Genomic DNA, 18,952 nt, shown 5'->3' on the forward strand with positions numbered 1-18,952 from the left:
GCCTTATCGCTACCTAGCGATCTCTTCCAGGCAACCAAAATGGTGCTAAGGATATAGTTACAGGATATTAGAGGTAGGTGATGCAAGTAGCACATCATGAGCAGCTATTTAGTACCTAGGATATTTAATAGGGTAGAATGGTTAAGAATAGAACAAAAGGTCAGCGAAGGTGTCCTTAAGAAGAAACTAAAAGAAGTATTTATTAGGGACTCCTTTGCTGACTGATTATTTAAAGTAGTTTTTAATAAGCTGTAAAATAGATTTAATTAACTGTAAAATAGTATTAGGTAATTATATATTTAATAGTATTGAGCGCTAAATCGCCAACAAACTGTGATGCAGTTTGGCGAGACATATTTTTTAAGGATTTTTTTGTGTCTGCAAATTAATAAATAAATAAATAAAATGGTAGACTCTCGCCAAACCCTTCTCATTTTGAGTCACTGGCTTATGAGTACCTATAATTAGAACAATAAGTTATTTATTTAAATAAACATTTCATTTATTTGCTCTGTAATATGTATAAATAAATTAGGTAAATCGATAATTAAATGGTTCAATGAAATGGTCTATTTTACTAGCAATAAAATGGTACTGATTAATTTTAATCCTAATATTGTACACGTAGATAATAAATGTTAACTATCTAAAGGTACGACGAAAAATTAATTATAGGCTTCGATGTTCTATACCTACCTGAGTTAAACAAACACAAAACCGTTCGTTTTAAGTAGGTACGTATATAGACTCTACGGTAAGTATTAATTAGTTTCATTTTAATCTCACTAGGTATAAACAATAACTGTTTACTGAATTTGAATTAGGAACAACATGGGAACAACGCATATGGTTAGTTAAGTTTATTCGGCGAACGAAATAATTATTGTTATCGTTGCAGGTAAGTACATCGTGTACTCCAAAATAACATGTCCATTTAAATGATAATTATTAATACATAATTGTAAGTCCATTTCACAGTCCTAAACTATATTAAAATTAAATGTGTCGTCGTTAAACACATTATACTGTGAGCAATTCGATCAATTTCAGTCCGTAGAAATGTAATACTATTATTATAATCAGGAAATCTACGGTTCAGGCTACGTTTAGACGGCGAAATGAAAATTATCCTTTACAATAAAAAAAACCAAAAAAACCGACTTCAATAACCACAAATACTCAATAGCAAAAAGTAATTTAATTTATCATCGAATATATTATTAAGTATGTACAATATACAAGAGTTAATAAAGTTCTATAATAATTTTTAGGGTTCCGTACCTCAAAAGTTTCAGACCTCATTTTTTTAGGCTCCCACTGAAAACCAGCGCTGCAGCTTGCTGCAGCATTATGCTGAGTGGGAGACCTTGTCACATGTGACACATTCATTTTAGTACATTTTAGCTCATAAGTATAATAAATTATGTAGTATAACTCGATTAGTTTTAAGATACATTGTAGTGTTACAGTGACCTAATTAAAAAAGTTTTCTTTCTTTCTTTCTTTAAAAGGGAAACGGAACCCTTATATAATCACTTTGTTGTCTGTCTGTCTGTCTGTCTGTCCGTCCGTCTGTCCGTCGTGTCTATCAAGAAACCTATAGGGTACCTCCCATTGACCTAGAATCATGAAATTTGGCAGGTAGGTAGGTCTGATAGCACAAATAAAGGAATATCTGAAAACCGTGAATTTGTGATTACATCACAGAAAAAAAATGTGTTTCAATTTTCAAAGTAAGATAACTATACCAAGTGGGGTATCATATGAAAGGGCTTTACTTGTCCATTCTAAAACAGATTTTTATTTATTTGTAAGCATAATAGTTTTTGATTTATCGTGCAAAATGTCGGAAAAATACCCGAGTACGGAACCCTCGGTGCGCTAGTCTGACTCGCACTTGGCCGGTTTTTTTTTGAAGCCGGTGCTAATTAGCCGCACGAACCGTCTACTCTTCATACCTATTGTTTGTGCCTCCACATTTGCCTCTCCTCTTTTGAAGTCGGTTTGAAATAATCGAAACCGTCTTACTTCCCCAGGCCTAGCCTCATCATTATTGGAAAAGGCCACGATCAATTTAGGGACACGACCATACAGGGAAAAATTGCTAAAAAGGGTTTTAGATTAGAAATTTATTTTTCCTGTGGACGTGATATACGCAAAAATATACTAACAAAAACACGACAGAGAAAGCTGTTTCCGAAAGCTACTTTATCGTGTACGCTCTTAATGGCTTTCACTGGCGGACGTGTCGGGCAGTATGGAACATATTACATGCCTAATGTGATTCTCTCGCACTCTCGGTGACTTAAACTATAAACAAGCATCTTTTCTTCTAGTTTCAATCAATCAATAAATCAATCAGCCTGTTTGCGTCCACTGCTAGTCATAGGCCTTCCCAAGAGCGCGCCTCACTCGGCACTCACCGTCCTCCGTCTTTCTCATCCACCTCTCATCCACCCACTTCCCACTATATTCAGTCGTCAGTCCAGCGGGTTGGAGGTCGTCCCACACTGCGCTTGCTGATACACGGTCTACACTCCAGAACACGTCTGCTCCAGCGGCCATTGGTTCTGCGACAGACAGAGTAGGTACCTACCTACTTTGTTAATGGAGAGACATGACCTGCCCACTGCCACTCCTCTGGCTAATTCATTGTCATGTTTACCATCACGCACCTATAAAATATGATGGTTTAGCGGATAGTTGAATGTTGAAACTTGCAACTCAATCCGGCGCGACAGACTAGGGACCAGTCCAAATGTTACCGTTTATCATTTTGTCAAGTGTTCGTTTTTAGGAACAAAATACATTCTGGAGTAGATACGAAGAAACTGGACATGCATTTATTGGAGCTTCGGCAATGCCCCAACATTGCCGAAGCTCCAATAAATTTTGAACAATGTGCTGGAAACATGAACACATACCGTACTTGTATTCTGTACTTGTATGAGCTTCATGTATTTATTGAAGCTAGAAGGCTTTATAAAGCTTTAACTGGTATATAATTCTGAAATCCACATATATTGGTGCTGATTCTGAACGCAACTAAAATATTAAATTAATAATACTAATTAATATTAATAAAATTCCCATGGGAACTCCTTGATTTTCGGTGATAATAAGCCTTTGTCACTCTCCAAGTCTTTAACTAAGTGCAACCATGCAAAAAATTACGTCATTCTGTTGCTTCGTTGCAACGTGATTGAGGGATAAACTAACAAATTAATAAACCAACAAACAAACACAATTTCACTTTTATCACATGGGTATAACCTTGTGATATGGGTAGTGATGGATTGTGATAAGGATTCGTTTATATTTTAAACGTAGTTTGCGAGTCATGGAAATAATATTACCGCCGGAAAGTTTATAACAACTTTAGATTAGTGTGAAAATTAATTTCTCACTCGGCAATTTTGAACTGCCTGCACTCAATTCGTACCTAATGAACTGTATTGACTCATAGCTAAACTAATTCATACGTAGAAGTAATATAAAACTTTTACTACGGTTGCCTACAGCATAGACTAGGAGTTTTTATAACTTTAGCCCGTTTTACGCTAGAATACAAAATGACGACGAGATGACTGATGATTATGCTTCAACATAATGCAAGCAATGATAGACGTCAGCTTCCTATTTGGGAGGGTCGGGGGTTCGAGTCTGGGCACGCAACTCTAATACCCCGTTCACACACTGCCCGTGTGGCATGGGAAGGAGCGAGGAACGGAGGTAGAGACGTAGTGTGAACGCGTTACTCGCATGTTCCTCGTTCACGCCCATCGCTCCCTATTTTGTCGGTAAGTATGCAATAGCCGCACAGTTTCGACGTCCATTGCGTTGCAAAGGCGAGCGCCCTAGTCAGTGTGTGGACGGGGGGTAACTTTTTGGAGTAATATGCGTTTTAAGTCATAATAAGACGTGGTGAAGGAAAACATCGTGAGGAAATCTGCATGCCAAAGAGTTTTCCATAATGTTCTAAAAAGATGTGAAGTCTGCCAATCCGCATGTGGACAGCGCGGCGTGGACTACAGTCATGGCCCTTCTTATTCTGAGAGGAGACCCGTGCTCAGTAGTTGACCAGCGATGGCTTGATGATGATCGTAAATATAATGATATGACGGCTTAACTAACATATTTATCGGAGTATTACCTATATTTATAATGAATATCTCTCACTATGATAATTTGGGTGGCGCTTTTAAATAAACGCTAAAATTGATGTTCATCGTTATCTGAAAAATTATGATATGATATTAACTTAAAAGCTTTCACAGTTATGTCTCTTTTGTACCGCTATTAATGCTATTAATGCAATATTCCCGCTGCTTCAATTAGTGCCCACCGCAGACAGCTCTCCGCACTGACAGACAGCCATTCATCAATGTAGGCAGTAGGAAGCAGTAGGTATATCTGACAATGATCGATAACTCACGTTTTTATCTTCCATCTTTTCAAGACATCTTATGTTTCACAAGAAAATTGTTCGTGCCAATCTATTATTTGTGATAGCAACTCAATCTAATATTATGCTAAACTTTTCAGCATACAAATACTGTGTGTAAACATATATAAAAAAGCTGAGTATTAGTAGTTATCAATACAAGTGTAAATTAAAAATTTATAACACCTCCGACAAGTGAAGGTTACGGTAACTAGAAAAGAGCTGATAACTTTCAAACGGCTGAACCGATTTTCTTGGATTATAGCTAAGAACACTCTCGATCAAGCCACCTTTCAAACAAAAAAAAGTAAATTAAAATCGGTTCATTAGTTTTGGAGCTACGATGCCACAGACAAATACACAGATACACAGTAGGTACTGGCCGCTACTCGCTGACAGACCAACAATCATCTATCAGCATGTGACGGACACTTGTTAGTGGATTTCCAACACAGCCTTTCCGCCGTAGTTTTTGTTTTGTTTGCTCAATCCTTTCTTTTATTTTTTAACCTCCGACCCAAAAAGAGGGGTTTTATAAGTTTGACGTGTGTATCTGTCTGTGGCATCGTAACTCCTAAACTATTGAACCGATTTTAATTTAGTTTTTTTTGTTTGAAAGGTGGCTTGATCGAGAGTGTTCTTAGCTATAATCCAAGAAAATCGGTTCAGCCGTTTAAAAGTTATCAGCTCTTTTCTAGTTACTGCAACCCTCACTTGTCGGGGGTGTTATAAATTTTTAATTTACTCTTGTTACCTATTTTACCAAGTAAATTTTTTTTAATGATAACAAATTTTAATTGAATAAAACTTTATTGTGACGTAATTTTATATTCAAATTTTCGAATTAGTGTCCATTAAAAATTCGGGAATAGGTAACGACTCTCTTCCATTGTCGTTCATTGAATACGAAATGAGCTCAGAAACCCTTTTTCTTAATTCAATTTTGAGCCCTTTTACCTTCCTTTTCTGCCAAGACTTTATATTCTTTGATAGCCACTCGTGCTCGCTTTTTTCGCGTCTAAATTACAAAGTCGGGCTATTGCTTCCTGCACAATTTCAATCATTACTAGCTAACCTAAGTGTCTGACTATTTTAGAAAACATGAAAGATTGTGGTATCTTCTGTTTCGATGATAATAATTGATATCCAGATCAGATTTCTGTTCAATTCTGCTTTGCCTACGGTAGATAAGCATCGTTTCTGAAAATCATAGAAAAAAAATACGTTCGTTTCGCACGCGCTTGTTTCGTATAATATAATACATCGTTTCGTTTCATTATGTCGCTCCGGGCCTGTTATTGTTGTTGTTGTTGTCCTTCTGCCACTGTAGCTACCTACCTACTTAATATAATATATGTCACCGTAAAATTGTAAATACCGTTAGATTATAATGTAACAGAATCAATCTCGAGAGATTGTAAACTGTCGAAAGATAATGAACCTCTATTGTCAGATCTATATTATGTTACAGCGAAAGTTTAGTGACTAGTGAAACATCTGATAATATTAAGATAATATTACCCAATAGGTTATATATAGATTATAATCTAACGGTATTTACAATTTCACGGTCACATAATATATATGACCGATTTTTTAAAGGATTTAATTCAAGAGATTTAAACACTTTAAAATTCAGCAATAATAACTTACCATTGTCTGAATTAGTAAGTTTAGATCTTAAACGATCCACCATTTTCAATTAAATTAATAACTAATTACCTTATAAATTCTATTAAAGTACCTATAGATGAACATCATAAAAATAAAATAAAGCTACTTAGTACTTACCTAATTCACTTCATAATACCTATCCTTGAGTCCGTTTTATGGGTAAACCAACAAAATAAAGGATGAGCGAAAATTTATTCGGTGCCTAAAAGTATCAACGTTTACGATCTGTCGTAAAAGAGTACGGGATGAGGCCACAGTCCACACCACAAAGTCACTGTTGACACAAACTCCCTTACCCTCACTCTGACCCAAGAATCTGAATCTGTATTAATCATGAAAATCGTTAGTCCCACCTAAAGGCCGATTCACACCAATTGCGTACACGTGACACGTGCGTAGTGACGCGCGTAAATCCCTAACACAGCCGGTTTACGCATACGTCCACGTTTTACGCAAGTGGTGTGCCATGTTTCATACAGTTTCATACATTACAACGCAATGGTCTACGCTTACGCAGCCTGTGTGAGCTATTAGATTGTTTACTGTTATACTGGCTTTTAGGGGTTTGAACAAAAATTCAAATAGATAGGTACTCACCTACTCTATTTGGGGTTTTTTCACGACTTATTAATTACGATCATCGACTTGCGGTATAGGAACATATTATTTGGTACAGCATTGCTATTTAATTTTTGTAGGCCGCTTGTTAAAATGTATCTTCTGAATAAACATAATACAATGAATACAATATTATGTTCATGAAAATTAATGTTTTCCGACCTAACCTTTATCCGATTGAGTTGAAACTTGGTACAGTTATTCTTGACACTTGCGTGACGCGAGGACTGCCTCAGGTACCAATCTAAAATTGAAGAACACAGGTAAGTCTCGAAATGGTACGCTATGACTGTGCACTCTATCAGCGTAATACCTAATGCCTTGTATAAGCATATAATATTATTATATTTCAACTGCTTCCTAAGTTTGAAATACTTAATAGTTTTTTTTTATAAATGCCTGAAGGTTAAAATTTTCATACCTAACGATTGATTTTCGGGGAATAAAAATATAACGATAAAAAGATTACTTTATTAATAACACTTATGCCAATAATTATACATAATATTATATCATGATGTATCTGATGACCGCCATACATTCCATACATGGTTATGCAAACTTGGTAAAGCGTTTAAATTCGATTCGTGTGGTTTGATTCTCGGTATAACTCTTTTGGTCTCTATCTGTAATCGAGCATATAGTTTTTCTACTAAATCTGGATTGATCGCTGATATATCTCTCGATTCACAGGGGTCTTCTTTGATATTATACAAACAGATAGTACCTGGAAAGCAAAATTCAATTATTAGTATGATTTATACCTAACTATCCATACTAATATTATAAATGCGAAAGTGTGTCTGTCTGTCTGTCTGCTCCGTTTTCACGGCTCAACCGCTGAACCGATTTTTATGAAATTTGGTACAGAGTTAGCTTATATCCCGGGGACGGACATAGGCTACTTTTTATCGCGGAAAATCAAAGAGTTCCCGCGGGATTCCTAAAGACTCATCCACTTAACCGATTTGTATGAAAGGTACCGAAGTATCTTGCGTCCCTGTAATCGAAATAGGCAACTTTTTATCCCGGAAAATTAAACAGTTCCCACGGGATGTATAAAATCTAAATCCACGCGGACGAAGTCACGGGCATCCTCTAGTATGTTATAAAATAAAAACAAAGGTAACATGATTAAGTACTTATTTTTATTACAGCTGAAGTTTAATTCGTACTCACCATTCCCAGAGTAACAAATATCTTTAGAAGACGTGTCGAGATTGCATGAAATCTTTATTTTATTTCTAAGATTTGTATCAATGTGCTTGAACGGAATCTCTAGACTAGAAAGTACTGAATACACTACACTTTTTTCAATACTGTCTGCGTATGAAGGACCACTTCCAGCAATACCTCTAAGTGTATGACCTTGATAGTTGCTGTAATTCGGTATAACATTTCCTGTTATTAGTTTAAAATCACCTTTTATAATTGCGGCAAATCCTGTATAATCATCGATCTCGACAATCAAATCTCTTTTAGATGCACTATTTGATACAATACTCTCCCATAAATCGATTCCGTCTATGTTTATTGGTGGAACAATGTCAACTGCCCTTGAAAGTGTCGGCAACCAATCCGCTACATGCATATAACCTTTCCATAAATGTTGCCCTTGTGTTAAATTCTTACTCCAAATCAGTGCATTAACCCTAATGCCCCCTTCAAAAGGAGTCGTTTTAAGGCCTCTCAAAGGCCAATTCGACGCATAATTTGCCCACGTCTGTGACGATAAGCCACCGTTGTCAGAAACAAAGACTATTATGGTGTTTTCAAGTATACCTTTTTCTAATAATGCTCTTACAATATCACCTACGCTGTCGTCAAGTTTTTTTACCATTGCTGTAACAAAGAATATTAATTTTTAAAACTTTAAAATAGTAAAATTTAAGGGACATCTAAATATTTTTTTTTACCATAGAAATGTTCACAACATTGTGATTCATTTTTTTAAAAACAAAATACATATATTTAATATCATTAGCAAAAAACTTCTTCTTACTGTAATAAATCAAAGAAAAATTAAATTATTATATATCTTAAGAACATTTTTAAATATGGAAATGTAGGTCAGAAAGAATCCATTTTCTCATCAAAGGTCTCTGTGACATAACATTATGAAGTTCCTGTAAAATCTTACCGGCATAGTATCTTCGTTGAGGCAGCTCTATATGCCGCATAGCACGTACAACATCCGGTGGCGCCTGCAACGGTGCTTGCTCATTGGCCGAGTGTGGCGCATTATGGGCCACCATCAAAAACAGTGGCTTTGTAATGTCATGAGATTTTATAACTGCAAAAAATAATTTATATTAAATCAGCCTAAATATAAAAGAAAAAGCTGACTGAATGATCTATCAACACAATTGATTTTAGATATTTCAATGAGGACAATGTCGATAATATTTTGACTGTGAAAAATGCTCTGCGCTGCGCTCCGCCATAATAATATGTGCCCCGGCCCTAAAAGTTGAAGGAGTTAAATTCTATATACCTACAGCCCGGCTAGCATGGGCAGTAGATAAAAATTATATCCCCGATTATATCCACTGATTTCTATGACATCAGTAGATATAATCGGGGGATATAATTTTTATCTACTGCCCATGCTAGCCGGGCAGGTTGGCCGGAGATGTGACGTTTAAAAGAAAAATTTAAATATCTTATACCAGCAGGGGTATCCAAACCACTGCTGGTATAAGATGCTGCTGCTCTGTGTATGTTCAGCGATATATAATAGTAGTTTAGGAGATATGAATTATTTAATGACTTTTTCATAATTTTCATCCGTCAATGATTTTTATTTATTTTTAACTTATGCAAGTTTTATTTCTAGTGGACACTAGTCTGATGGCCATTTATTTCCACAAAAATACGAAATCGTTATGCTTGTGTTTATCCTTGACCAGTTACAAACTAGGAGGTTAGATGGTGGTTACGAGATGGTTACGAGGTTGAATATTAGTTAAGTAGGTACCTATACATGATATGCAAACCCTCTATTTATACCAGGAAAACGTTATTCAAAGACAAGCATTGCGAAATAATGAGATAATTATTATCATCGGCAGGTACCATGACTACTTAGCAATTAATATTACAGAATTATCCTGTCCTCGAATAACATCGCATGGAGAGCTCTCTCCGTCACTCGTTTCATACAATCGTAGTTCCAATTTCATTTGAATATTAAGCAACCAAAGTCCATGAAATTTTGCAGACATATTCTAGAAACTAATATCTATGTCTGTGGTTTTCCTGATTTCTGTAAAAATATTCGGTTTCAAAGTTACGCGGTCTTAAAAAATTTCATACAAATCTTTGAGCCTCTGTAATTTTAAAACTACATATTTTTAGAAAAATCTAAAACACCACAGACACAGATATTAGTTTCTCGAATATGTCTGCAAAATTTCATGTACTTTGGTTGCTTAATATTCAAATGAAATTGGAACTACGATTGTATGAAACGAGTGACGGAGAGAGCCCTGTTAATTCAAACATAGACCTCCAAGCGTCGTGCTAGCACGTGATTTTCCGATGCTTATCAGATTTCACATCAATGAATTAGTATTAACCATTGTTTAAAGCAAGTTATGATGGCAATAAAATGATCTCACTTGCTTTAGCTTCTTCATTGTAAACATCCGTTATGTACCCTTGGACGTCCCAAGCGACTGATAAATTCCGGAACAGGTCGTATCCGGAAACATCTCCTATATTCCACTGGGAATTTTTCAATATGAAAATACGTTTATAACACATGTGCATCACACTAATATTATAAAGGAGAAAGTTTGTATGTGTGTGTGTGTGTGTGTGTGTGTGTGTGTGTGTGTGTGTGTGTGTGTGTGTGTGTGTGTGTGTGTGTATGTTTGTTACTCCTTCACGCAAAAACTACTGGACGGATTGGGCTGAAATTTAGAATGGAGATAGATTATACCCTGGAATAGCACATAGGCTACTTTTTATCCCGAAAAATCAAAGAGTTCCCATGGGAATTTTAAAAAACCTACATCCACGCGAACGAAATCGCGGGTATCAGCTAGTTGATATAAATTTTATTTTCTGCTACGGCATCAACATGCTAACAATATGAGTAACTTAAGTAGTTCTCAATCCTCATACGTTAAACACTAGAGTTGCTTAAATCACAGTATCGTATACCTACCTACTATGTATTTTATAGGTAGCTTGTGTACTTAAACTCTATTTTCTAATCTCTCTATTTATTATACTATTTATTTATTTATAATATTTGCGTGGTGTAAAATGAACTACTTAATAATAAAATAATAATAAAAAAATCTAAATGCCTTAACTACTTAATCTGGTGGGAGGCTTCGGCCGTGGCTAGTTACCAACCTACCGACAAAGCCGTGCTGCCAAACGTGCCGTGATGCCGTGTAGAAACCAAAGGGGTATGTGTTAAATAAAAACTACCATACCCCTTTCAGGTTAGCTTAGATTGCATCATAACTTACTACCAGGTTTAATGCCCATATTCACAAACGTTACTATGAGGTCTCATAATGCGCTCGAACGCATAGTGTAGGTTCCACCAATCAGATTGCTGTGTCACGTCAATTTGCAATGATCTGATTGGTGGAACCTACACTATGCGTTCGAGCGCACTGTGAGACCTCATAGTAATTAATGATTGTGAATACGGCCGCTAATCAAAAAACGACTAGCCTAAAAATATAGGTATTTGATGTTACGCTACGCTTAAAACTCACCGTTTCCAACAAATCATATTCATAATAATCTATGTAGCCGCCTCTGTGGCCAAAATGCGAGTCAAAACCCCTCGATGTGGGCAAATATTCCACACGCGATTGCCCAACATGCCATTTGCCAACCAAATGTGTAGCATATCCATGTTCTTTGAAGTATTGTGGCATAATCTTCTCAGTTATCGGCAACGCTCTGTCCTCGCCATTTGTTAGCGGATAACCTTGCATACCTGCGACATTATTTGGACATTTCACAAATATTTGCAATATAAATAGGATTAAGTACATAAGCAGAATATTGAGCAGGAAGCTGGAAGAAATCTCTGTTTAGAGAAAAGCATTTCCAATGTGCTTAACTTCATTTATTATAACTTTGTAACTACAATAGAGATGCACTTGCCCAGACGTTCACGTTCTCATTCTTTTTATTTCATACAACTTATTATAAGTAATTATGCATAGATAATAATAGAAGATTTGTGGCATTTTACATAGTTATATATAAATATGATCCTCAGGCGACATCCATTACAAACAATTCTATTTATAAAAAAAAATATCTAAATAATTACTTAAAAGGAAAATATGACTGACTGACTGATCTTTAAACGCACAGCTCAAAATACTGGATGGATCAGATTGGGCACACAGATAGCTATTATGGACGTAGACATCCGATAAGAAGAGGTTTTTTGAGAATTCACCCTCTATGGGGTTAAAATAGGGGGTTGTTTGCGTAATCCACACGGGCGAAGTTGCGGGCATAAGCTAGTTATTATATAAACCTGTAACGTGTCCAAATTTCCCAGTAAGTAAAGCCGAGCGTGAGGGTGTGCAGACGCAGTGGCTATAATACCGTTCGAGCGCGACCCCCGTGTAAGCCAGTAGGTCTATGTTGGGCGTCAAAATTTGATCCGACCCGTGGAAACTCACGTCGTCCCAACCCTGCAATGTCAATACATGCTAAGTACAGTTTCCCAGTTTTATTTACAGCTAGACACCCTAATTCGCACGAGCGTCAAAAAAGCGTTGCGTTAAAACCTGGCGTTGCGCTGACAATATAAAGTGCGCGTTAAAAAAGCGTTGACGTGTGAACAGATACTTAGGAAAGCATTTGTCCTATTTTGAAAGCTTTTTTAACGGACGTTAAAAAAGCTCTCGTGCGAATAAGGCCTAAGTGTTGGTTTCAGGATTCCGTTCCGGAAAGTGCCAACGGGACTCAGCTATTGCTATTGCTAAGTCTCCGCTGACCGTCGTCCGTCTGATTGTAATCGGTCAGAAGATAAGCAGAATTCTCTGCCTACGGCTCAAGACAGAGAATTGAAATTTTCACAGAATGCGAAAGTATTTCTATTGCTGCTATAATTGCTACTATAACAACAAATAGGTAGGTACATATTTAATAAAAAAATTACATCGAAAAACGCTACTAGATAGCATTAACAGTTGCTTTAGTACTGAGTGAACATACATAATGTCACAAATATCGTTACTGCCAGTACACGATGCCATAGATTAGTGGTTAGAGCGTCAGAAGGAGAGATTCCTATCGGATTCGCAGTTTTTGATATGTAATTAAAAATTATTTACATGCAAAAAAGTGTTATTTCTTGCACCTACGATGATACGGGACCCTACGTGTGCGAGTCCGACCCGCATTTCATCGGTTTTTTATTCATTTATTCCGAATTAGATCTTCAATGCAATCTGACCTGAAGTTAAAAGTAAGATAAGAATAACAAATGAAGCTATGGTCCTTGTAACTTTCTTTTAAAATGAAGCATTGCGCATATTAAGTACATACCTACTGATACTTAATACAATTTTTTTGAAGATTTTACTTATTCTTACACGCAGTTTCATATATTGCAAGGTGTATTGACGTAGAGTTTTCCATTTATTTCAGTCCAAATACTTGAGAAATGTAACCGGAAAACGTTTGCGGTCAATTAGTTTTTAAAGGATATTGGGCTACAAAAACGCTTTAACAAAAAAATGTCACCACATTTTATTAGGGTACCGTAATAAATTTAAACCTTTAAAGATTCGTATAGTCGGACTCTCCGTCCGTCTGTCTATCTCACGGCCATTTTAAAAATAAACTATAAGAGCTGTAGTCTTATTAGCACAATTATAAAAACCTATTTCCGCTCTAAAAGCATATATTTTTTTTAATTCAAGATACCTCCTGAATACGAGGTCATTGCTCTCCTGAGTATGAAAAGCAAGAGTCGATAAACATTGGTCCCTCGAATTATATTAACTTATGAATTGCTATTTTAAAATCATTATGAAGTTTCTTAGGCATTTTTAGGGTCGTACCTCAAAAGGAAAAACGGAACCCTTATAGGATCACTTTGTTGTCTGTCTGTCAGACTTTCTGTCTGTTTGTCTGTCTGTCTGTCCGTATGTCCGTGTGTCGTGTCTGTCAAGAAAATCTATATGGTGCTTCCCGTTGACCCAGAATCATGAAATTTGGCAGCTAGGTAGCACAAGTAAAGAAAAAAATCCGAAAACTGTAAATTTGTGGAAAGTGGATCCATCACAAAAAAATAATAATTAAATGTGTTCATGAACAAATTATAAGTATTTTCAATTTTCAAAGTAACATAACTATACCAAGTGGGGTAGCATATGAAAGGGCTTTACCTGTACATTCTAAAACAGATTTTTATTTATTTTTTAGTATCTTCTTCCTGCGTCGCTTCCTCAATTTTGAGGATCGTGGCTCCCCTTTGACGCAATCCTTGCTACGATGTTTTTCCATTTCACTCTGTTTTTTGCCGCATGGATTGCATCACAGATGGGTGTGTTGACCGCTTCTTTTATTTGGTCTGACCAACGTCTCGGGCTACGTCCGCGGGGTCTCTTTCCTTCGATCTTACCAGTGACCATGAGTTTTTCAATATTGCTGGCGTTCTTCCTTGCGATGTGACCGAAGTACTCAAGAGTCCTCCGCAGACAGATGTTAGCTAGCCTCATCTTTATCTTAAGTTTGTTAAGTATTGAGACGTTGGTTCGATGTTCAGTCCATGATATGTTGAGCATGCGTCGCCAACACCACATCTCAAAAGCATCGATCCTTTTTTTGTCAGCAGCTTTGAGAGTCCACGTCTCAGCTCCGTAAAGAAATATGGAGAATACAAGAGTTCTCACTAAGTGCATTTTTGTCCATTGGGATATGTTCTTGTCCTTCCATATTCTAGAAAGCTGAGCCATGGCGCTCTTTGCCATGCCGATGCGACGGCGGACTTCCTGCTCGCAGCCACCCTGGTTGCTTATGTTGGAACCTAGGTAAACAAAATCCTCAACCATTTCCAGGCCCGTAGTGCCGCTGAGATCCAGCTTACCTGACCTATCCACAACCATAACTTTGGTTTTAGACTTATTTATAGAGAGCCCCAGAGCGTTGCTCACCGTCTCCAATCTCTTCAGGAGAGCTGTCATTTCTTGTTCATCACATGCTATCAGAGTTGTATCGTCAGCGTATCGCAAGTTTGTTAGTCTTTCTCCGCCGATACTAACTCCCCCTTCCCAGTCCGATAGCACTTCACGCATAATAAACTCTCCGTGGATGTTAAAAAGAACGGGAGACAGTATGCAACCCTGGCGTACACCTTTTGCGAAACAAAACGGCTTTGAGGTGCTGCCATTTACCCTTACTACCCCAGAGCTGTTATAGTAGAGGGAATGCAAAAGGACTACGAGGTGTTTTGGGACGCCAAGTTCTAGAAGCACTCTCCACAAATGCTGCCAGTTCACACAGTCGAAGGCCTTGCTGTAGTCGACGAAGCACAGCACAACTGGTGTATCGAACTCGTAACACTTCTCGATCAATTGTCTGATGTTCAAAATTTGCTCTCTGGTGCCTCTGCCCTTCACAAATCCTGCTTGTTCTTGAGGTATCTGCCAGTCTAAAAAGTGCCGAAGTCTCTGGTTGAGGATGTGCAAGAGAACTTTACTTCCATGTGATATAAGTGATTTTTTAGTATAACAGTTTTTATTTATCGTGCAAAATGTCGGAAAAATACCCGATTACGGAACCCTCGGTGCGCGGGTCTGACACGTATTTGGCCGGATTTTTGAAAAAAAAAACTACCCCTAATGATGAAATAATGACCGCCAAAGTTTGTAGCTACTAGCATGGCTACGGAACCCTACCTAATCCGTGTTCGGACACGCGCTTGACCAGTTTTTTTTCCTAGTTAACACGAACCAATTTTACAATGTTTATTTTATTACCTACCTAAAAGCAGTTTGATATATTATACAAATAATAGTATACAAGTTTTGTATGAGTAAATTCTTTTACATAATCACTATTAGCATGTATGATCACATCTCGCGACGCATGCAATGAGCTGCAGGCATGCAGATGTGAAAGTCAGTTTTATCTTTATAAGCAGTTTTACAGCGATTTCAGTTTGCAAGTTTGTAACGCGGTTTTATGAAACGCTTGACGAATATTATCCACAATAATTGAGCCAGAACAATAACATACCTAGAAGCCAAATTGACCTTCCCATATTGATGAAGAAAAACAGTAAATAAAATAACGAATAGAAAAATTCTTACCATATCGTCCGCTATAATAAAGACGATATTTGGACGATCTGCGTCTCCCTCCATACTGGATACCAGGATGAGAAATAGTAATAGCATGTATTTAGAGAACATTTCCTGAAAAAAATATTTAATACATATATCTAATATTTAATTATACAGGGTGTAACTAGAACGCTAGTAAAAACGGAGACAGATGATAGTACTGATGATTACCGATAAGATATCACAAAACATTGTGAAAAAATAAATAAAAAAATCCTGTATTTTAAACGTTCACAATATATTGCAAATAAAACATCTGATTGACGCTAGAGGGTAACGAACGTTGCGTAAGTAGGCCACTCGGAGTCAATGCCGCGTCGTAGGTGAGCACTGACTCCAATTTTGCACGCTATACATTGCGGGTTTGAAAAATACTAAATCACTAAAACTACAAAATAAGGCAATATATCTAATAAGGTTATTGATATTGGATTGTGTTTAGGTAGTATAATAATAGAGTACGCTAAGTTTTTGCGAGTATTCTGGTTACACTCTGTAAGTCCAATAATTCCGATAAGGAATCTATCGAAATTATCTGATCATTAATTATAACATTAGCAATGGTGACCTAACAGGGGCAGCGTGTTACCAAGTTTTATGAACTCATTGTTACAAAAACACGTAGCTATTCACAATTCGTCACATCTCACATTCTCTTTGAAGTAAATCCATTGTGATGTAATTGGTAGGGCAGGGCGGAGCTTAGAGGTCCGCCATAGGTATCTAAATGCCAAGCACATAACCCACCTTTAAACTTGGCCGCAGTCGGGTAAAAACTAGTTACGTATTATTTTTCCTAACTATAGGAGAGAATGGGACACGGGTGGTGTGAGAGCATAGATATTTTATTTAGATTTCTGTGTGTGAGAGTCATCGGTGGCTGTAGAGTATCGAACGACGACGACTATACAATATACCACATTTCAAAATTTTTACAAAACTTAATTTTTTCATTATTATTCTTTTTGATTTCGAGCAGTGTTATTTCATTTCATTTACCATGCCTAGACATTGGTTATAGTGTACGTGATTTATTTACTTCTCACTATTTACCTATTATTAGTGTTCAGCTATATAGTTTGAACGGTATTTTTTTCTACAACCTATAAAAACATTAATACATATTTGGATATTATGGTTATTAAATACTTTTATTTCAGTATGCTCAACCTAAGTTAGAAATTATATTGTTTTTGGAATAAAAATAAACTCTTGAATTTTCTTGAATCAAATACTAGTTACTACTAGTAACCTACCACTAGCTTTACCCACTATAGCTATAGGAGAATGTATACAAGTTTAAGGAAAATGTACCTACCAATCTTTAAAAGGTACCGTCGAATTGGATCACTTGATAATAACAGACAAAATTGTTGCCTGAGGCAACATGTAATTGAGATAGAATATGGTTTCGATAAGCATTATGATTTAGAAAATGTAATCTGATAAGCCGGAAATAAATGATAAAATAACAAGTTTGTCTCAATGACCGTATTAAAATAATACTTCATTGGGTAGGTCGGCACATGTTTTGTATTTCATTTGCCACTAAGTGCGCTACTTAGGACAATTTCTTTAGAATTTGTCGCTTATTGAAAGATTGGTAAATAACGGGAGATCTTCGTTTTAAAATGTAATCCATACTAATATTATGAAGTGCGCTTCGAGGGTTCCGTACTCGGGTATTTTTATGACATTTTGCACGATAAATCAAAACCAATTATGCATTGAAATAAATAAAAATCTTTTTTATAATGTACAGGAAAAGCCCTTTCATATGATACCCCACTTGGTATAGTTGTCTTACTTTGGAAATTGAAAATACTTACTAAGTTTGTTCATGAAACACATTTTATTTTTTTGTGATTGAACCACAAATTTACGGTTTTAGGATTTTTTCCTTTACTTGTGCCGTAAGGCTTGCCTACCTGCCCAATTTCATGATTCTAGGTCAACGGGAAGTACCCTATAGGTTTTTTAGACAGACACGACAGAAAGACGGACAACAAAGTGATCCTATAAGGGTTCGTTTTTCCTTTTGAGGTACGAAACCCTAAAAATGTTTTCTTTATGCAGTTCAAGACATGAAACGCGTAAAAATAAAAAGTCTCTCTATAAGCTATTGTTTTTAATTTAAATTTATTTAGAAAAATAGGAAAAAAATAACATTTACTTACTTGCTTTTGTTTTGCTTGTACTTTGAGATTTTCCGTAGTTATTTTCTTGTTGAAATTCTAATATTGAAAAGCAACGCAATATTTAATTATAAATTCACTGCATTAATTAAAAAATCATTAAATTCAAGGACTACCTATAAGAGGAACTTTAACAGCACTTGTAACTATTTGCAATAAAAAGAGAGATACTTCATTCAGACAATAATGTAATTACTAAGTCATAAAGAAGTTATATTCGTCAATTCCGCTCTGTTGAACTTCTGTACATTAATTACTTCGCCATATAATTCTACAGTACATAATGAAATACCTATCTATTAAATGGATAACATTTAGATAATAATAATATTATATGCTGAGATGCTGGTCCATATCACTAACATTTGACACTATTACAGCTCGATGGTCAATTTATTGCACCAACAGCTCAGTGATCTCACGTGATATTATCTATAACACTTATATATTTTAATTTTTATAATTTTTTAAACAAAACACACATCAACAAAATAACGACGACACAACTACACTGACCAGTCATCAAGTGCCTTTAAATCGATTTTAGGGTTCCGTACCTCAAAAGGAAAAACAGAATCCTTATCACTTTGTTGTATGTATGTCTGTCTGTCCGTCTATCGTGTCTGTCGAGAAAACCTAAAGGGTTACTTTCCGTTGTCCTAGAATCATAAAATTTG

The 18,952-nt window shown here is 36.2% G+C and overlaps 1 protein-coding gene across 4 annotated transcripts; it reads right to left on the reverse strand.

Annotated features, from left to right (window-relative positions):
• Window positions 1-7,192: 7,192 nt before the first annotated feature.
• On the reverse strand, window positions 7,193-18,767 carry LOC123867664 (arylsulfatase J-like). 4 transcript variants are annotated; one of them, XM_045909836.1, is made up of 9 exons: window positions 18,639-18,767; window positions 18,258-18,403; window positions 16,048-16,152; window positions 12,258-12,417; window positions 11,476-11,702; window positions 10,357-10,462; window positions 8,877-9,029; window positions 7,916-8,578; window positions 7,193-7,463 (listed from the first exon to the last, which is right to left on the reverse strand). In XM_045909836.1, the coding sequence occupies exons 3-9, from the start codon at window positions 16,147-16,149 to the stop codon at window positions 7,249-7,251; spliced, it is 1,626 nt and encodes a 541-aa protein (XP_045765792.1). In that variant the 5' UTR covers window positions 16,150-16,152; window positions 18,258-18,403; window positions 18,639-18,767; the 3' UTR covers window positions 7,193-7,248. The 4 variants fall into 4 exon arrangements, with proteins under 4 accessions (XP_045765792.1, XP_045765793.1, XP_045765790.1 ...); XM_045909837.1 differs by lacking the exon at window positions 18,639-18,767 and having other exon boundaries at window positions 18,258-18,314; window positions 18,392-18,621; XM_045909834.1 differs by lacking the exon at window positions 18,639-18,767 and having other exon boundaries at window positions 18,258-18,621.
• Between the last annotated feature and the right edge of the window lie 185 nt (window positions 18,768-18,952).

The sequence above is a fragment of the Maniola jurtina genome, chromosome 8 (assembly GCF_905333055.1).
Source record: "Maniola jurtina chromosome 8, ilManJurt1.1, whole genome shotgun sequence".
Classification (NCBI taxonomy): Eukaryota; Metazoa; Arthropoda; class Insecta; order Lepidoptera; family Nymphalidae; genus Maniola; species Maniola jurtina.

Excerpts from the sequence above, each read along its gene's own strand:
- LOC123867664 (XM_045909836.1), bottom strand. The coding sequence starts at position 16,149 with ATGTTCTCTAAATACATGCTATTACTATTTCTCATCCTGGTATCCAGT. Across the intron at positions 11,703-12,257 it reads GAAATTTGGACACGTTACAG|GTATGCAAGGTTATCCGCTA; the intron begins GTTTATATAATA and ends ATAATGTCGCAG. Across the intron at positions 8,579-8,876 it reads TCAACGAAGATACTATGCCG|CAATGGTAAAAAAACTTGAC; the intron begins GTAAGATTTTAC and ends TCTTTGTTACAG.